Here is a 19,463-nt window from a genome sequence, read left to right on the forward strand (position 1 = left end):
TTCCTCTTATGTACCTTATGGATTCTATCGGGAAAAACATTGGAAGAGAGTATCTCACTGCCTTCACTGAAAATCTTGTTGCAACATTTATTTGTGTGTCTGAAAAGGTGGATGAAAATACTAGAAAAAAATTTTATTTAAATTACGTTCCACATGGGATGAAATATTCCCTTTGAAGAAACTTTGTGCCTTGGATGTCAGAGTCAATTCATTAGATCCTGCTTGGCCTATTAAACCTCTGACCCCCAATGTGAAGACATCTAGCATCTACCTAAAGTCCACATTTTTAAATAAATCACCTGAGGAGCCTTCATCACCTGGCACAGAGACCCTGCCTATCACGTGATCGGATTAAGGTCAGTGGTAGACACGCCCTTAATACCGATCATGTGATAGGCAGGGTCTCTGTGACACACCCTTTATTTCTAGGTCTGTATAGATGGGCAGTGACGAGGAAGTGACGTGGCTGGGCTTAGAGCCAATGAGAAGGCAGAACAGGAAGCCTATAAAAGCAGAGGTTAGACAGGAAGAGGCTCTCTTTGTGAAGGCTACAGCGTGCAGGTAAGGTAAGGCTGCTTGTGGCTTTTTGCTACTTCTCTATCACTTCAGCTATTACCCCTGTATTTGGCTGTGTTACTTATTTAATAAAACTATTTATAAATTCATCTACAAACAATTACTTGCAAAAAAAAACAGTTGTTAGAACTGGATCAGGAAAAGCTGGAGTTTAGTTAGAAGAAGCTAAGGACAGACTGTAGGTCAAAGGACAGATTCCCGGTTAGGCTGTGACATTTCTTCCCTGAGGATCCACCTGGGTTGCTCCCCACCCTTCCTCCAAGGTATACATGCAGTGAAGCCCCAGCCTCAGGAGAATTAGGGAGCAAGGCCTAGGCTTAGCAAGGGAGGAGGGTATCCAGTGCTTCACCTTAGGCAGTAGCAGACCTTGGAGGGGGGCCTTGGCACAATGTCAGAGCAGATTGCGGCCAAGGCAGGGGCTGCCAGATCCCTGGAAGACATCTGTCGGGATTATCAGTCATCGCTGGAAGACCTGACTTTCAATAGCAAACCGCACATCAATATGTTGACCATTGTAGCTCAGGAGAACCTGCCCTTCGCCAAGGAGATCGTCTCTCTCATTGAGGCCCAAACGGCCAAGGCTCCTTCCTCAGAGAAGCTTCCTCTTCTGTACCTTATGGATTCTATTGTGAAAAACGTTGGAAAAGAGTATCTCACTGCCTTTACTAAAAATCTAGTTGCAACATTTATCTGTGTGTTTGAAAAGGTGGATCGAAATACAAGAAAAAGTTTATTTGAATTACGTTCCACATGGGATAAAATATTCCCTTTGAAGAAACTTTATGCCTTAGATGTCAGAGTCAATTCATTAGATCCTGCTTGGCCTATTAAACCTCTGCCCCCTAATGTGAAGATATCTAGCATCCATATGACTCCCAAATTTTTAAATAAATCACCTGAGGAGCCTTCAGCACCTGGTACAGTGGTCAGCTCCCCCAGTATTTCCACTCCCCCAAATGTACCTCATGTACAGAAGAATCTTACTCAAGAACAACGAATAAGGCAAGAGATACTTGAAAAACAAAAACAGTTGTTAGAACTTCAGCAGAAAAACCTGGAGCTTCAGAAGCAGAAAGAGGAGCACATAAAATCATCTGAACACAGGCTGATTGGAAGTAGAAGTGAAATCATAAATGGCATTGCGCAAACACAGGGCATGGTTAAAGAAGAATTAGAAAAACAGGAGACAAAACCAGGGAGATCAAGTTCTCAAAAGAGATCAAGATCGAGGTCACCTCAGTCTTGGTCACCCAAAGGAAAGCAAAGAAGTATGTTTTCAACATTGGCCCCCAAAGCTGGAAAGACAGATCAGTCAGGACTTACACAGTTACATATGGAAGAGTTCCCAGCACCTTCTAGGGAAGAAAGAAATGTTAAAAGAAGTACTAAGCAGGATGTTCGAGATCCCAGACTGCTGAAAGAGATGCATGAAGATCGGCCTGAAGAAACTGCAAGTAAACGTTCTATGAAGTCAGATTCTGAGCCAAAAGAGAATATAGAGAATTGGCAAAGCTCCAAGTCTGCCAAAAGAGGGAAATCTGGTTGGGAAGAAAGTCAAAGCTTCCAATATTGTGATGAACATAGTAAAGCACCTCATCTAAGGCATAGGGATGGCCGGTCAAGCACTAAAGGAATCTTGTCACCTCGAACCCCAAAGCAGCACCATCAACCAAGGGTAGATGCCAATCTTCAGATTCCTAAAGAGTTAACACTTGCAAGCCAGAGAGAATTCCTTCAAAAGACGAGTGAACGTTTAGCTTCTGGTGAAATTACACAGGAAGAATTCCTTGGTGTTGTGCATCAAATTGGACAGCTCTTTCAGGATCAAGAAGGTGGAGGAGAGGAGCAGAGATCTCCATTCAATGGTTATTTTCCACTTAAGCGACCTAGATATGAAGATTCAGATAAACCATTTGTAGATGGCCCAGCATCAAGATTTGCTGGCCTTCAAACAAATCAGCAGCTTACAGCTTTAGCTGTAGACCGACCATTATTTGATGGGCTTGGTAGGCCCTCTGTGAGGAGAGATGTCCCAGCCAAGATGATTTTTGAAGGCCCAAATAAATTAAGCCCTAGAATGGATGCACCTCCTACACCGGGTTCTGTTTGTTTTGATGGGTCACCAGGACAAATGAGGGGAGGAGGCCCTATGAGATTCGAAGGACCACAAGGTCAGTTAGGAGGTGGGGGCCCTTTGAGATTTGAAGTTCCTCTAGGACCAGTAGGAACAACTCTGCAGTGTGAAGGGACAATTGGTCACGGAGGAGAAAGAGACAGTATTCAATCTGAGGGTTCACCTAGTGTGAGTTTCGAGGGATCTACAGGTGGTGTGCCATTTGAAGGACCCGGGGGTAAGCCTGTGGGTGGTCTGAGGTCTCAGGGCCCTCATGGACAGCCTGTAGCCAGTCCAAGATTTGATAATCCTCAATGTCAGCCTGTAGGTGGATTTAGATTTGAGGGGGGTCATGGTCTATCAGGGGATGAAATTAGGTTTGATGGGTCTCATGATCAGCCAGGTGGTGCTATCAGATATGAGGGCCCTTTGCTACAGCAAGGAGTTGGAATGAGGTTTGAGGGTCCCCATGTTCAGACTGTAGCTGGTCTAAGATTGGAAGGACATAATCAACTAGGTGGGAACCTTATGTCTGAGGGACCACATGGCCAACCAGGGCTTGGGATCAGGTTTGAAGGACCTTTAGATCAACAGAAAGTTGGATTGAGTTTTAAGCGTCCTGTACGAGGAGGTGGCCTGAGAATTGAAGCACCTCTGGGTCAAGGTGGTCCAAGATTTGAAGGTTGTCACTCTCTAAGGTTTGATGGACAGCCAGGTCAGCCATCACTTTTGACAAGATTTGATGGATTACATGGCCAGCCGGGTCCTAGATTTAAAAGAACTGGTCAGCCAGGTTCACAGAGATTTGCTGTGCCACCTGGACAGCAGGTTCAACCGAGATTTGATAGTGCACCTCAAAGATTTGATGGGCCACAACAGCAGCAAGCATCAAGATCTGACATTCCTCTTGGTCTACGAGTTACCCAACAAGACAATCATTCCTCACAAAGGCTTGACTCTTTCAATCAGACTAGCCCATATAATGACCCACCTGGCAAAGCTTTGAATGTTCCATCTCCAAGACTACAATACCAAAGACATGAACAAATATTTGATACACCTCGAGGACCCAATTTTAATGGACCTCAAAGCCCTGGAAACCAGAATTTCTCAAATGCCCTTAACAGAGCTTCAGGACATTATTTTGATGAAAAGAATCTTCAGAGTTCTCAGTTGGGAAACTTGGGCACTTTACCTAGTCCAATGTCAGTAGGACATATTCAGACATCTCAACAGGTTCTGACTGGTGTTGCTCAGCCAGTAGCATTTGTCCAAGGACAACAGTTTTTACCAGTTCATCCACAGAATGCTGGAGCTTTTATTCAAAATCCTTCAGGAGGTCTTCCTAAGGCATATCCCGATCATCATCTCAGTGAGGTGGATGTACATGAATTGTTTTCAAAACTGCTAAAAGCAGGAATTCTCAAATTGTCACAGCCTGATTCAACTGCAATACAGGAAAAGGAGGCTGATGCTCAGCCTCCCTCTGAAGAGGTAAAGGATCAGAATGAAGATCAAGATGTTCCAGATCTCACTAACTTTAAAACTGAAGAATTGAAACATCGTTATGACAGTATCATAAACCGGCTGTACATGGGGAATCAGTGTTCTTCTTGTGGAATGAGGTTTCTGACATCTCAGAGAGATGTTTATGCAGATCACTTGGACTGGCATTATCAGCAAAATAGAACTAAGAAAGATGTTAGCAGAAAGGTCACTCATAGACGTTGGTACTGCAGTTTAAAGGACTGGATAGAATTTGAAGAAATAGCTGATCTGGAAGAACGTGCAGAACACCAGTGTTTTGAAAAGGTTCATAAAGACATTGTCCAAAAATCTCAGGAGGCTTCTAAAGCAAAGGAGTTCCAAAGTGTCCCTGCTGGACCATTTGGAGCACTTGAGAGTTGTGAAATTTGTCAAGAACAATTTGAACAGTACTGGGATGAAGAGGAGGAGGAATGGCACTTAAAGAATGCTATTGGAGTAGACGGAAAGATTTACCATCCATCGTGTTATGCAGATGACCAAAATACATCTTCTTTTGATTTTAAACCATCTGCCATGAAGACACCAGTTGAAAACCCTTGGAACATTATGTTGAACACTGTCAAAAAGGATTTGCAAGAACCCTGTGAAAGTCTCAAAGTTAAGGAAGAGCAAACTGATGCCCCACCAGCCTGTTCAGAAGAAAGTATAGCAACACCCACTGACATTAAAACAGAAAATGATACAGTTGAGTCAGTTTAAATAAAATGGGGATGTTATGGTTTTGTTTTTTTGTAGCAAAAGCTGCTGTTGGATCTAGAAAGTGAAGTTTTTTATGTATATATAGACATCTATCTCTATAAATTGTCTAGCTGAGGCAGGGCCTTCAACTATCATTTGGTTTTTAAATAGGTTTTAGTATTTGCATTTCCTAATGCCTGCACAGTTTCAGGTACTTGTGTGAAAGTTCTCTAGGTGAGTGCAAATTTAACAAAATGAAATTGCATGTGTAAAAATGTATGATTTTTCTCTTGTGAACTGTAAATTATAAATAAAAATATTTTGCTATAATAAAATAGTTGAGTTCACGTCCTGATCCTTGTGCGTCTCCAACAATCCCCATCTCAGCCCTCTGAAGAAGCTGTGACACTACATTCTCACATAAGTGTTTGGTACAAGACTCTTCTGTGTTGTGAGCTCACACACATCTCTCTGCAGAGGCTGAGGCAGCGTTCATCCTGAGGACAGGCCACAGTCCCTGTCCACACAGGGGAGACCAGGCTCTGGGGTCCACCCAGTTCTCAGGTGACCAGACACCTCCAGGGGAAAAAAAATCTCTCTTAAACTAAAAAGCTTTTCTTGGAAAATTTGGGGGTGGGATCTCTCTAAAAAGCCTTAATCTTTCTCAAAAGCTCTCTTAAACTTAAAAACGAAAGCCTTTGACTTTCTCTCTCAGAAGGACAAATTAGAATCACCTGGAAATATTAGTATGGGGACCACCTGTGATTAGCTCAAAGGGAAAACAACAAACTTCTTAAGACAGCAAAACCTCTCTAAGTTCTTTCAAGCTTTAACAATCCTCCCTGCAATGCAGGAGGCAGGGACAAGTTTCTAAAAACCTCTCTAAGCTCTGTCTCTTCAAGCAAGTAAAAGACAGTGGGTCAGAGTCCTCTGAGGGAAACGCTTGGGACAGTGTGGGTAAAGAGCTACAGAGAGCCCAAAAGGGCAGGAAACTTTACCTGAGAAAAGCTAAAAAGCCAAGCTTTTCTGTTACAGCCGAGCTGAGGCATCAAGGGTTTTGTTTCTGAGTGAGCGTTTCAGAATGAAAAGATACTCCTAATCATTCTAATGCAAAGATCCCTTGAAGCAATGCAAACTGTTTGCATGGTATCCTTGTTTCTGAGCAAAAACCCAGTGTCTCTGAGTTGGAGTGCATTTCCAGGATACTAGGGTTCCTGCAGTTGCAAACTTCCTGGAGCACAGAGCTGAGGCAGGAAGGTGCAGGACCCAGGGAAAGATTGCTAATGAACAAACAAAGCTAAAGCCAGTGGGAACGGCACAGTTGTGCAATTTCCTACAAGTCCCGGGTTGATAGGTCCACGGCTGCAAAACAATCTGAGAAAAGCTTTCCTATCAGAGTAAGGACCTTTCTGGGAAAACAGTAAAGCTAAACTGTGTCTGAAGCAGTTGTGCAGCTGAGTCAGAACGCTGTCTGGGGAAAGAGCCCAGCCAGGGCAAAACAGAACTATCCAGGAGTAAAGCTTTCTTTTCTATTGGGAGAAAGCATCTCTTTGAGAAAAGCTTTGTTTCAACTGACTCCCTGAGATGAGGGAGTGTAGCCCTAAGGGGTGATTGCCTCTGGCATAAGCGCTGTCCTTGAGCACCCAGACAAGCAAACACAACCCACTGGGGGACTGGGCCAGGTGAAGGCCTGATGAGGCAAAACACCTGTCCTAATGGGAGTTTAGAAATGGCAAAATCCTCCCTTGTTAGATTTTCAGTCTGTACGCAAATCACACAGACCCCGAAAACAGAAATGGATAAAAAGCCCCTACCTTCAGCAGCAGGGAAAGCCACCACTGTAGTGTTGGAAACTGTTTCTGGGGTCGAGGGGATAAACTGAGACCAAACTGGATACTGTCTGGGAGAAAGACTCTGAAGAAACAGAGATGGGACATAATCCTCCCTAGAAAATATATGACCTGAAAAGCTGCTAGAATCTGAGGCAGATTCGGGGGAGAAAAAAAAAGCCCCTACCTCCAAAAGCAGCTAGCATAGGTACAGAGCCGCAGACAGATAGCTGAAGCTCTGTATCTGGGGGTGGGGGGCAAGCAAAATGAGAATTAAATCAGTGGGAGAAAATCTCTCTGAAAGAGGTATGGAAAAGCTGTTGTACATGATCTTGTTTTTCACTGACTGGCTAAGACAAACACAAGCCCCTAGGAAAGTTGCTATCAGAAATGCCAGCCTCAATGCTGGCTAATGAGGCAGGTGCAGTGTCAAGTGAAGGAGAGACACCTGTTGAAGCCAGCTGAGGAGAGAATAGAAACCTCCCCATGTCTCATAATTGAAAATGTATGATGCTTGTTCACATCTCCTGTTGCAAAAGCAAAAAACTTTGTTCAAACCTCCTGGGCAAGAATTTGTAAGCAAGTCTGGTAAAAGAGAACCAACTGACTCTCAGACCCAAAAAGAACTATGGGAAATGACTGATATAAGGGACTGATATTATTTTGGACTGATACAAGGGAAATGCATTCTGGGAAGGGTAGTTTTTCCACTAAAGATGGTGACATTGCCCTGAAACACTTTTGTCAGCTTGAAAATACATTCATGGTAAACTTAAAATACAACTTTTAAAAGAGTAAGGAGGAAAATCGTCTAAGAGTTTAAGTGTCAGTTCCAATGAAAAATTGAAAGGACAGAACTAGGTCCTTTGCGGTTTGGGGCTCTATTGGTAAAAGGCCTTATTTACCCTAATAGCTGTGCAAAGTTTTTACGGTAGTTGGATGACAAAAAGCTACCTATAAGAGCAAACTAGCCACTTTAAAATCCTTAAAACAAGGGAAAACAGTTTATACACTGAACGTTGTCTTAGATATGAAGAAACTTATGTTGAAATTAAAGTTCTTTGCCTTTTGAACAAACTACCTGAAATGAGTAATTCCTTTGCAAATCTAATAAGGAGACAAGGAAACAGGCATTCAAAAAAAGAAATGACTGCTTTATAGACTGGAAAAACTTCAGAAAATCTAGCTGTCTTACAAAAGAGTTGCTTTACCTGAAAGTTCCTTATAAGAAATCAATGCTAAATATCACAGCTGCTAATAACATCCGGAGTTAAAGCTAATGAAATGAAAATACTAGATCCTGAAAATGCTTTTTCTCAAAGTAAGCTAATGAAGGATACCTTTCATGAAAGAACATCTATGTTCTTGACTCCTTTGATTAGTAACAGTTTTGGTGACAATATTGGAACTAACAACAATCAGGTCAAAATGTTTCAACAAATTCAAAACGCTATTCACAAAAGAAAGCTGCCATGCTTTGTGGGCCATATTAGAGCTCACCCCAATCTTCCAGGTCCTTTAGCTAAGGGTGATGCAATGGCTGAGCATTATCCCAAGTGGAAATGGCTCAGCAGTCACATGCTCTTCATCAAAATAGCAAAAGCTTAAGAAAGCAATTCAATCTTATCAAAGAAGTAGCTCATCAAATAGGTAAACGATGTGGGATATGTCCAAAATATTTTCCCATCTCTCACTTAGGGGTAAACCCTCTAGGTCTTCTTCCCAATCATCTATGGCAAATGGATGTTACTCATATTGTAGAATTTGGCAAATTAAGGTATGTCCATGTGACCATTGACACTTATTCAGGATTTTTAATGGCTAATGCACAACCTGGGGAAGCTACAAAACATGTAATTATGCACTGCTTGAAGTGTTTTTCATATATGGGTTTACCAAAAATTATTAGAACTGATAATGGTTCTGGATATAGTAGTAAGGCGTTTCAACAATTTTGTACCCAATGGGAAATCGTACATAAAACAGGTATTCCTTATAACCCTCAGGGACAAGGTACTGTGGAAAGCGCTCATAGCAGTCTTAAAATAGAACTTCAAAAACTAAATATAAAAAAGGAAGAAATTTACCCTCAATTGCCACATAATGCATTAAATCATGCTCTTTTTGTTCTGAACTTTTTAATATGGATATCTATGAGCAGTCTGCCGCAGATTTTGGCACAGTGGCACCCAAGCGACTTTTGCTCAAGTGAAATGAAAAGATCCCTGCTCGGGATTATGGAAGGGTCTTGATCCTGTTTTAATATGGGATCGAGGACATGTTTGTGTTTTTTCACAAGAGGAGAATGAAGCTCGGTGGTTACTGGAGCATTTGTAAGGAGCATGGAACTAAGAGAATTCAGCTCCAATGACATTCCTATAAAGGAACCAGAATGAAAGTGGCTCGATTAGTGTTTCTGAGGTTTTGTCACTGGTTAATGCAAACAGTGAGGAAATAGAGACAGAGCTGTGCCCCTTTTGGCTTTACTAGCTTCTTTAGAAAAATACTTTATATCACCTAATAGCTGTGCAGTATTTGGCAAAGAGCTTTACAGCAGCTAAATACGGTAATATCACCCTCAGCGTGAAGTGACGTTTTTTGGTAGAGCAAACCAAAAGTATTGCTGTAATAGAAATGTTTGTCTGAATTGAAGCACTGAGGGGACCTATTATGAATTTGGGTGAAGGGACAGCCTCTAGTTAAAAACTGTCTACCGCTGACAGTGCATCTCTGCCGGTCAGGAATGACTGAGAGAACTGGCAACTTTGGAGTGTGGCATCATCCTGGGAAGGTTACAGTCCCCTAGCAACAACACTCACTAAATCCCAGTGCTTTATAACAAAGCTGACTATAAACTCTAAACTTTAGAAATGATGTGCGTACTTCCTGTCTAGTTAAGAGAATCTTTCTAATAGAGATAGTAATAATAATTAAGAGTAAGAAATAGATAAAAAGATGAAAATAAGATATGTGAGTTTGTAAAAATTTTCTTGTTAGATCTCTGTTAAGAAATCTTTAGGTGTTTGCTATGTTAAATATATGCTAATGGTAGCCCTATATAAGTTTGTGAAATAGATCTATAGAGTTCCTTTAAGAATATAAGCTTGCAAGAAATATCTAAGGTAGTCTTAAGACATGTAGTAATAAGCTTGTAAGAAGTAAAGATACTAGTTGTAAATGTAAGTTTAAATAAGAAATAAGAAGTATATAAGAAGTAATAAGCAATATATTTGCTAAAGTAGCTCTATAGTTTCCTTAAAGAATATAAATAAGTAGATGCTAATATGTTATATGTGAGTTTGTAAAAATGTGTGAGTTTATGCTTAAGCACATGTTATATGTGAGTTTGTGAAAAAGTGTAAATGTTGATTGTGAATCTAAGCTTAATGTATATGGTGAAAGAACCCAAGACACAGAAGGTAGTGTCCTAGGAGACTGCAAAGTAGGCCGTCTGAATGGTTTCAAAAGCTCCAAAAGCCGCTAAGAAGCTAAGAATGGCGGACGCCAGAACCAGCACACGGCATCCTCTGCTGAGATCCGTGGAAAATCAACGCAACACAGAAAAACCTGAGCTAACATCAAAAACGGTGCGGTTTAGAATACTACTGTACCTAAAAAGGTCTTTGTCTGTGAGAACAAAAGTTGCAGAGACGCTTGTTTGAACTAAAATTGTTAACGGCAAAAAGTTTTGGTTGTAAAATGTCTCTTCATATTTTGAAATGAAAGCCTGATACCAGAATTTATTTCTTGTTTGAACTTTTTGAACTTAAAATGAGATAAAACTACAGAAAGATTTTTTGTTATGGATTTCTTCATATTTGGAAGGCTAGTACCAAAATTTATCATTTTAATTTTGGGACTTAATAAAATGAACAATAGAAGTCATTGCAATGGGACAATTTTCAGGTGACTTATAGAAATGACCTAGGAACTGTTTTCTGGAATTGGGTTAAAAATGGAACTGTTTAAATGAAGAAATGTATTGTTTCTACCTTGACTCAAGATGCAGTTTTGTGTATGCATATATGCTGGTGATTTATGTATTGTTCTGTGTTAGAAATGCAATTGTTTTGTGGAATTGTTTATGTAAAAATGGAATTACGTACAGAACTGGTTTTGTGTTCCCAATGGAACTGTTTAAATGGAAAAGTTTGGGTCTTCTAACTAGGCTTGAGATTTTGCTTAAAAAATTATAGAGAAAAGGGAGAGTTAGTATTCCTTAGTCTAATTTCAAAAATTGTTGAGTGGATTAATGTCATGTTTTGTTAGTAAGAAATGCAAATGGGGTAGACTAAGACTACTTTTAAAGTGTAAAGAGATTTATTAAGAAACTGCTTTTGAATGTTTTGCTAAAAGTTTTCAAAATGTTAATGGTTAGATTGAAAATATTGAAGTGTATAAGTTTGGTTTCCTCTAACTAGGTTTGAGATTTTGTTTAAAAAATTATAAAGAAAAGGAGGAGTTATGAGTGAATTAAGGTTGAATTATGTTTGCAGAAATTATGTTTAACCTATTGATATTAATGCACGCTGGTTTTGTGGAGTTAAGGAAATATTTAAGTTTGATGTGAAAACATCGAAGTTTTTCCTATGCTCTGTTAGCAAGAAAATTCAAATGATTGAGTTAAAGTTGTAAGACGGAGAAAATTGTTAACTATATATAGCACCATATATGCTAATTCAAATGGTTCTGTTAAGAGTTTGCTTTGTGTTGTAAGATTGGGAGAATTGTGACTATGTATAGCAATATTTATGTTAACCTGTTAAGGGTAATGATGAAGCTAAGGGATTCTTTAAGTTTGTAGTCGCCTTAAGAGTTTTTGGTTTAGAAAGGGCTTGAGGCAGCTAAGACTGCTGTAGTCACCTTGGACCTTATTCAAAAGAGAAATGCCATCTATATCATCCTCTACTCCCATACTGGGAGGTGTAACAGCTATGGAGATTGCTGTAAGCCATTAATAGTTATTTTTTATATATTAAGAAGGGGGGACCTGTGGGAGCCCGTTCTCGGGTTCCTTGTGGCTTTACCCAGCAGGTCCGCATAGAGGATGATTAGGACCAAGGGCCTGAGTGCAGGTGTCTGAGATGGTCTGCAACTTGGCTGTGCTGGGGGAGGAGTTCTTTTGTTCCACCCCTTGGTGTCTCTATAAAAACCCTGGGGCAGAGCCATTTGGGGCCCATTGGAAAAAGTTCCAGGCCCTCTCGAGGCTATCCTTTATTTTCAATCTGTTTATCTCCGCAAGATTCTCTGCAACAAATCCTTCTATCTAATATTTCCTGCTGCTCGCACTCAAGAAAACTCTGGGGAGCTGTGGGGTTGGTGGGTAAACACCCCACAACTGTGTAAGAAGATACACATAAGTTAACATTGTGAGGGTAGAAAAAATACTAAAAGCCTGGTAATGTATAAAATATGGGGCAAAATTAAGTGAGGGTGGTAGGTGAAAGAAGAGATTAGTTCAGCACAGTGGTTCAAAATACCCAATTATCCAATTAAAAAACTGGGTGCAGATCTAAACAGAGACTTCTCAACAGAAGAACCTCAAATGGCCAAGATATACTTAAGGAATTGTTCAACATCCCTTGTCATCAGGAAATGCAGTTATTTATTTCACCTTGGGTTTTTTTGTGTGCTTCTGTCTCTGCACATCATGCATGCAGTGCTCAAAGTGACCACAAGATGGGGGTAGATACCTTGGAATCGTGGCCAGAGAGAATTGTGAGCCACATTTAGGTGCTGGAGCTTAACAGCCATCTCTCTGGACCCTGAACTTAGAATTCCTAAAGGAAACTAAAGAGCCTAATGTAGAACAGATAGGGAAGCTTTAGGGAACAGACAGATTTATCCTCAGTGAGACCTCAAGCAGAGCAGAGGGAAGCCATGAGATCCACAGATCCAACAACTGACAATGTTAAAACAGGTTTTAGGCATGACCACACCCTGCTGCAAAAAGAGATTCTTAAGACTGGCATAGCATGCAAGTGGACATCTGAGAAGGAACCAGCACATGTCTGCCTTGAGTTTGGGGATTGCAATTGATCAAATCCTTGTATGGAGAGAAGGTGTGACAGTTATATCCAACGTCAAATATCCACCCCTCCACAGGCTGAGAATGAGGCCACCTCCAAAGCCTCTATGGACAAGAGGGCAGGAGATGACTTGGTTCAGATCTAAGATTTTACAACTATCCTGGCAGGAATGGATATTCTCTTTTTGTTTGTTTGTTTGGTTTTTTTTTTTGAGAAATGCTTTCTCTGTGTAGGCTGTCCTGGAATAGGCTCTGTAGACCAGGTTAGCCTTAAATTAACAGAGCTGCCTGTGGCTGCCTCTCAAGTGCTAGGATTAAAGGCATGCACCACCATTACCCTGCCTTATATCTCCTTATTCTTTAATGTACATGTTCCTCTCTGTAATAAGCCCCGAATATACATGAACATGTTAAAAGGACAGGATACCTATTATTGTGGGCATGAGTAAATACACCAGCATGTCCAGACAAAGTGAACACATTTTGTTCCCTGAAAGCACCCACCTTGTCTAGACTTCAGCCCCAGATGTATCACTGAAACATGAAGTTCCTGGAGTCTTTTCTTTTACCATGACTCAGTAAGATGGTTGCATGGATTAGCCTCAGGGTTTTGATTAGATTGCATAATATTTAAAGGTTTAATTTGTTTTCTGCAAGAGTGTAGTATTCAGTGATCTCTACTCACAAGGCCATAGAACACAATTTTATTTTTCTAGTCTTTAGATTCCATTGGAATATTTTGTTAAGAGTTTTGTTTAGTTTTTTTTTTTTGTTTGTTTGTTTCAGGTTTTTTTATTTTTGCTTTCTTGGTTTTTTTTGTTTTGTTTTGTTTTGTTTTTCGAGACAGGGTTTCTCTGTGTAGCTTTGGGTCTCTCCTGGAACTCACTTGGTAGCCCAGGCTGGCCTCGAACTCACAGAGATCCGCCTGGCTCTGCCTCCCGAGTGCTGGGATTAAAGGCGTATGCCACCACCGCCCGGCTCAGTTTTTGTTTTTTGAGACAGGGTCTCCCTGACTAGTTCTGACTGACACAAAACTCAAAATATAGATTCCCAGACTGGCCTCAACCTAACAGAGGTCCACCTGCTTCTGCCTCCCGAGTGCTGGGATTAAAGGTTTGCACCACAAGCCCAGCCTTGTTATTATTTTGAGAAAGGGTCTCACACTAGTGCAGTCACTAGAACTTAGTATCAAGCCCTGTTTGGCTTCTAACTCACAGCAATCCTCCTTCCTCAGCCTTCTGAACACTGAGTTTATAGACATTAGGCACCACACCTGCCTTCAGTGATGAATTCCTACAGATGGGGATTTGCTGTTACAGGGGAGAGTGACCTTTGAGGACATCACTGTGAACTTCACCCCAGAGGAGTGGCAGGGTTTGAACCCTGAGCACAGACACTTGTATAAGGATGTGATATTGGAGAACTACACCAACCTGGCTTCTGTGGGTGAGGAGGGCTTTAGGACTGGGGAGGGGGGTGATGGCCTGAAGTCTGAAATATACAAGGACCTTTTCCAGGTTGAGCAGATTTGTTTCTGGTCCACTTTTCACTGTTGGGGTATCCTATGTGAGTCAGGATTAGGATGAAGCAAGAGAGGAGTGTGGTGCCAAATTTTGTGATTGTTTTATTGCTTTGCTTATGTGTGTCTGTGTCTATGTCTGTCTGTTTGATGTGTATGTCTGTGTGTGTGAACACGGGCGTGTTCACGTCATGTCATGTCATGCCAGGTAGAGGTCAGAGGACGTTTGGAGGTTCAGCATCATTTTACCCCTTGACTGTATTGGAGACCAGGTCTCTCATTCACTCCTGAATACAAGTGACCAGCTGGTCCACGAGTCTTTGGGAATTCTGCAGTCTCTGCTTTGCTGACATTACAGATGTGTCCCTGCCATGACAGTTTATACCTGAGTCCTGGGATTCAAACTCAGGTCCTAACACTCTCTCAGCCAGGCCTTTACCCACAAGCATCACCACACAGCCCATTTGTTGTTTTTGTTTAAGGATAATTTTTCTAAATTTAGTGTGTATGTGTGTGTGTGTAGGGCATGTGTATTCAGGTGGCACTAAAGGTCAAAGAGACCATCAGTCCCCTAGATCTGGCGTCATAAGAAATTATGAGCCACCAGAAGTAGGTGCTTGGAGCCTAACTGGGGTCCTCTGGAAGGGCAGCACATGTTCTTACCTGTTGAGCCACCTCTCCAGTCCTGGTTTCTTTTATGTTTGATTATGTGTATTTGTGTGTCAGCATGTTTATGTGAGTGCAGAAGGGGGCATCTCTCCAGCCCCTGACCAGTGCTGCTGGCAGTTCATCCCTGGTAGCCAACCAACTTGGTTGAAATAGCTGATCAGACACTTTCTCAGGGAGGCTAGACTAAGGCCAATTTCCTGAGACCAGGATGGCCTCACTTGATGATTTCTAGCATCTTCATCTCAAATCACAAGAGTGGAAATTTCTAATAGACCATTTCTCTGTAATTCAATTCAGAAAAGGAGCAGAATATGGAAAGGCATGTTAGGATGTCCATGAATGTGGAGAAGGATCTCAAGAGAGGAGCTGTATCAATACACAAGAAAACATTCACTAAGCAAAAAGGTGCTGTGCGTGAAAAGATGTTTCTCCCAAGCAATGATGATGTTGGTTCAACAATCAGACTCGCTGAAGTCAAATCTGAAAACATCAGAAAATTCAGGGTGGATAAAAAGCATATGCATGTTGTGAATGTGGGAAATCCTTCAGCAGCAAAGGAGCCTACATAAAAGCTCCATATTGCGCAAAAACCTTATAAATGCTCTGAGTGTGGAAAAGGCTTTGCAGAGAAGCTGTATCTTGATGGACACCAGAAAAGATTTCACACTAGATAGGGGCTTTGAGCACTTCAAAAATATGAGGAACTTCATTTATAGGATGGCATGGAATAGTCATGTTAAAAATTGACTGCAAAATGGTTACAATTTTTGAGTCTATTACAGAGAATATCGAGGTTTAAACTCACTGAGACTTTCTTTTGAAGATAGGATTAGCTCATTCATTCACAGATATTTGTTTTGTCTTTTAAAATATGTGTACTTGTGTATGTATATAATGGGTTTATAGGTGCCTTGTGTGTGTGGACCCACGGAGGCTCGCCAGTAAGACCTTACTCAAAGTCAGAGAATCTGAGCTTGCTTTACCTAGCAGGGCTGCAGAATGGGATAATTTGGCCACAGGCATGGTCACCAGGTGTTTTGAAGGGTCTACATTTGGCTATTCATTGTGCTTTGATCTTGAAAGTGGGAGGTCTTTTGCCTCTCCCCTTGGGAATGCACTAGAAGCTGGGAATAATATAATGTCTTTATTGCAGTGGGTATTTGTTCCACCTGGGGTAACCTGGGGTACCAGCCCCTAAGGCATGGCTTCTTGGCCAGTTCAAGACCTGAAGAGCACCTATTCGAGGAGCTCCTTCTCTTGTGCTTGCTTGAATTCTTGGAAGGCTGAGCACTGCTCCCATGATGCTTCCTGCTGCCTGAGTCAGTCTCTACCATCAGAGGAGAGGGAGAGAGAAGGAGAGAGAGGGGGAGAGGTAGAGGGAGCCCTGAGTGTGTGTTCTTTGGGTCTTAAGCTAGCCTTTAATTAAGGTTAGGCTTTTGTGGTGTTTTAAAATTCTATCTCTTGTCAGTGTCTGACCATTTATCAGACCAAAGAAAAGTATAAAATTAAAAGCAAACAAAATATATTTAATGAACAATGGTCATTAATTTTTTAAAAAGATTTAAACTTAAGGCTATAAAATTTGAGATCTTTAAATTTAGTGCAGTTTTAATTTTGAGCTTAAGACTCAATTATTAGGTAACAGGATACTTAGAAGTACCTGAGAAAGAATCACAGAAAATCCTGAAGGAGAAAACAATTAAGTTTCTTTTTCTTTCTTTCTTTTCCTCCCACCAAGTCCCTGGTTTATTCTTTTTTAAAATTTATTTTCAGCTCAATACAGTATAAATTCTTATCCTAATATGAAATGTTTCACTGAAGCTTACCCAGTGATTGAGTAAATCCACTGTCATCTTAGGATCCGCCCTGCTGTGTAGCCTCCCTGGTTCTGTGGTTGCCAGTCTGATTGTTCTTTGCTTTATATCTAGTATCCACTTATGAGTGAGTACATACCATGTTTGTCCTTCTGGGTCTGGGTTACCTCACTCAGGATGATATTTTCTAGTTCCATCCATTTGCCTGCAAATTTCATGATGTCAATGTTTTTTTTTTTTCTGCTGACTAGTACTCTGTGGTGTATATGTACCACATTTTCTTAATCCATTCTTCAGTTGACGGGCATCTAGGTTGTTGACAGGTTCTGGCTATTACTAATAAGGCTGCCATGAACATAGTTGAACATGTATCTTTGTGGGATGGTTGAACATTCCTTGGGTATATTCCCAAGAGTGGTACGGCTGGGTCTTGAGGTAGACCGATTCCCAGTTTTCTGAGACACCGCCGTACTGCTTTCCACAGTGGTTGTACAAGTTTGCACTCCCACCAACAGTGTCGATGGAATACACCATATAAACAAACTGAAAGAAAAAACCACATGATCATCTCATTAGATGTTGAAAAATCCTTTGACAAAATCCAACACCCCTTCATGATAAAGGTCTTAGAGAGATCAGGAATGCAAAGAACATACCTAAACATACTAAAGGCAATTTACAGCAAGCCAACAGCCACCATCAAATTAAATGGACAGACTCAAAGCCATTCCACTAAAATGAGGAACAAGACAAAGTTGTCCACTCTCCATATTTATTCAATATAGTACTTGAAGTTGTAGCTAGAGCAGTAAGACAACAAAAGGAGATCAAGGGGATACAAATTGGAAAGGAAGAAGTCAAATTTCACTATTTGAAGATGATATGATAGTATACATAAATGATCCCAAAATTTCTACCAGGGAACTCCTACAGCTGATAAACTCCTTCAGTACAGTAGCAGGATGCAAGATCAACTCAAAAAAAAATCAGTAGCCCTCCTATACACAAATGATAAAAAGGAATGAAAAAGAAATCAGAGAAACATCACCCTTTACAATATTCACAAATAATACAAAACACCTTGGGATAACACTAACTAAACAAGTGAAGGACCTGTTAAGAACTTTAAGTCTCTAAAGAAAGAATTTGAAGCAGATATCAGAAAATGGAAGGATCTCCCATGCTCATGGATAGGTAGGATTAACAGAGTTTATTTTTTCTTTATGTAAGGAAGAAAATTTAGAATCAGCTCATATCATACATGAAAACATAAATGTGAATAATATCCAAGCATGACAGCTCCACAGAGGAAGAACTTGTTTAAAGGATTTATCTTTTACTACAGTGTGGTGTAACACATCTTTAGCCTGTTACAAACTAGTTTTTGGCAACAAACAAACAAAAACAAAAACAAACAAACAAAAAAAACCCTTTAAAGTAATCTCTTTTTAATTGACTGTATTTTGGTTTAATTTCCTATGTCCTTCAAGGAAATTTGAGAAGTATATAATTATATTTGTATTTTTGTGCCTTTGTATTATTTAGTAGAAATATTTTTAAAGTCTTTTCATTTTAATTTATTTTTATATTTTTAATCCATCCTAATCCTGTTTAAATTGTTATTTTAAGTTTGTTATGTTGTACAAAAATAAAAATTATTCTCGCTAATTGGACTCCCAGAGGAGGGTTTATATGAGCGAGAATTGTTGAGACCAAGGTTGGATAAAACACAGACAAATAGCCAAACAAATGGAAACACATGAACTATGAACCAATGGCTGAGGGGTCACCAACTGGATCAGGCCCTCTGAATGGGTGAGATAGTCAATTGGCTTGATCTGTTTGGGAGGCATCCAGGCAGTGGGACCGGGTCCTGTGCTCATTGCATGAGTTGGCTGTTTGAAACCTGGGGCCTATGCAGGGTCGCTTGGCTCAGCCTGGGAGGAGGGGAATGGACCTACCTGGACTGAGTCTACCAGGTTGATCTCAGTCCGCAGGGAAGGCTTTGCCCTGGAGGAGGTGGGAATGGGGGGTGGGCTGGGAGGAAGGTGAGGGGGGCCAGAGGGGGGAGAACAAGGGAATCCGTGGCTGATATGTAGAACTGAATTGTATTGCAAAATAAAAAAAAATTTACAAAAAAAAACATAAAAAATTGAAGTTTTAGTAATAAAGACAGGATACAATTTGTTATTTCGTTAATGTTAAAGTGTGTTATTGAATGAGTGCTAATTTAACGACGTAGCCATCTATTAAATATTTCCTAATTTAAATAACCTTTTTTTTTTTTTTTGACAGCCAAATCGTCTTCATTGAGGGAATAGGTCTCTAGGGGGATGGGCCTGGGGCCTCACTGCTCAGCTTGTTCTTTGGCCCTACCTCCAGAATCTTATGGCTTCATCACATCTGGGAGCTCTGGAGGGCTGGAGAAGGGCTCACTGTGCAGGGCTTCAAAGGCGTCATCTGCACCGAAGGCCAGGCCCACTGTGGCTGGGGCCTGTATCTGAGCTGTCTGGCTAGTGAAGCCACACTCGCCCAGAGTTTTTCTGTCATCAAGGAGCTGGTCATCCTTATACAGCCACTGCTCTTCTGGAGGCCGCTGGAGGATGCCTTGGACAACACGTTTTAGCTGGAACACGGTACTCGACTCCTTGGCTTCTGTGAAGATGGTGGTCATGTGTGGGAGGATCAT

At 40.9% G+C, this 19,463-nt stretch overlaps 2 protein-coding genes across 2 annotated transcripts; one reads left to right on the forward strand and one right to left on the reverse strand.

The window, feature by feature from the left end:
* The first annotated feature begins 964 nt into the window (after positions 1–964).
* On the forward strand, positions 965–4,936 carry LOC128124490 (pre-mRNA cleavage complex 2 protein Pcf11-like). The gene has a single exon (XM_052760831.1). The coding sequence runs from the start codon at positions 965–967 to the stop codon at positions 4,934–4,936; it is 3,972 nt and encodes a 1,323-aa protein (XP_052616791.1).
* Positions 4,937–19,160: 14,224 nt separating this feature from the next.
* LOC128124489 (elongin-B-like) lies at positions 19,161–19,463 on the reverse strand. The gene has a single exon (XM_052760830.1). It carries the CDS (start codon positions 19,461–19,463, stop codon positions 19,161–19,163), a length of 303 nt encoding a protein of 100 aa, XP_052616790.1.

Source organism: Peromyscus californicus, unplaced genomic scaffold, assembly GCF_007827085.1.
Source record: "Peromyscus californicus insignis strain IS unplaced genomic scaffold, ASM782708v3 Scaffold_4__1_contigs__length_199733344, whole genome shotgun sequence".
Taxonomy (NCBI): Eukaryota; Metazoa; Chordata; class Mammalia; order Rodentia; family Cricetidae; genus Peromyscus; species Peromyscus californicus.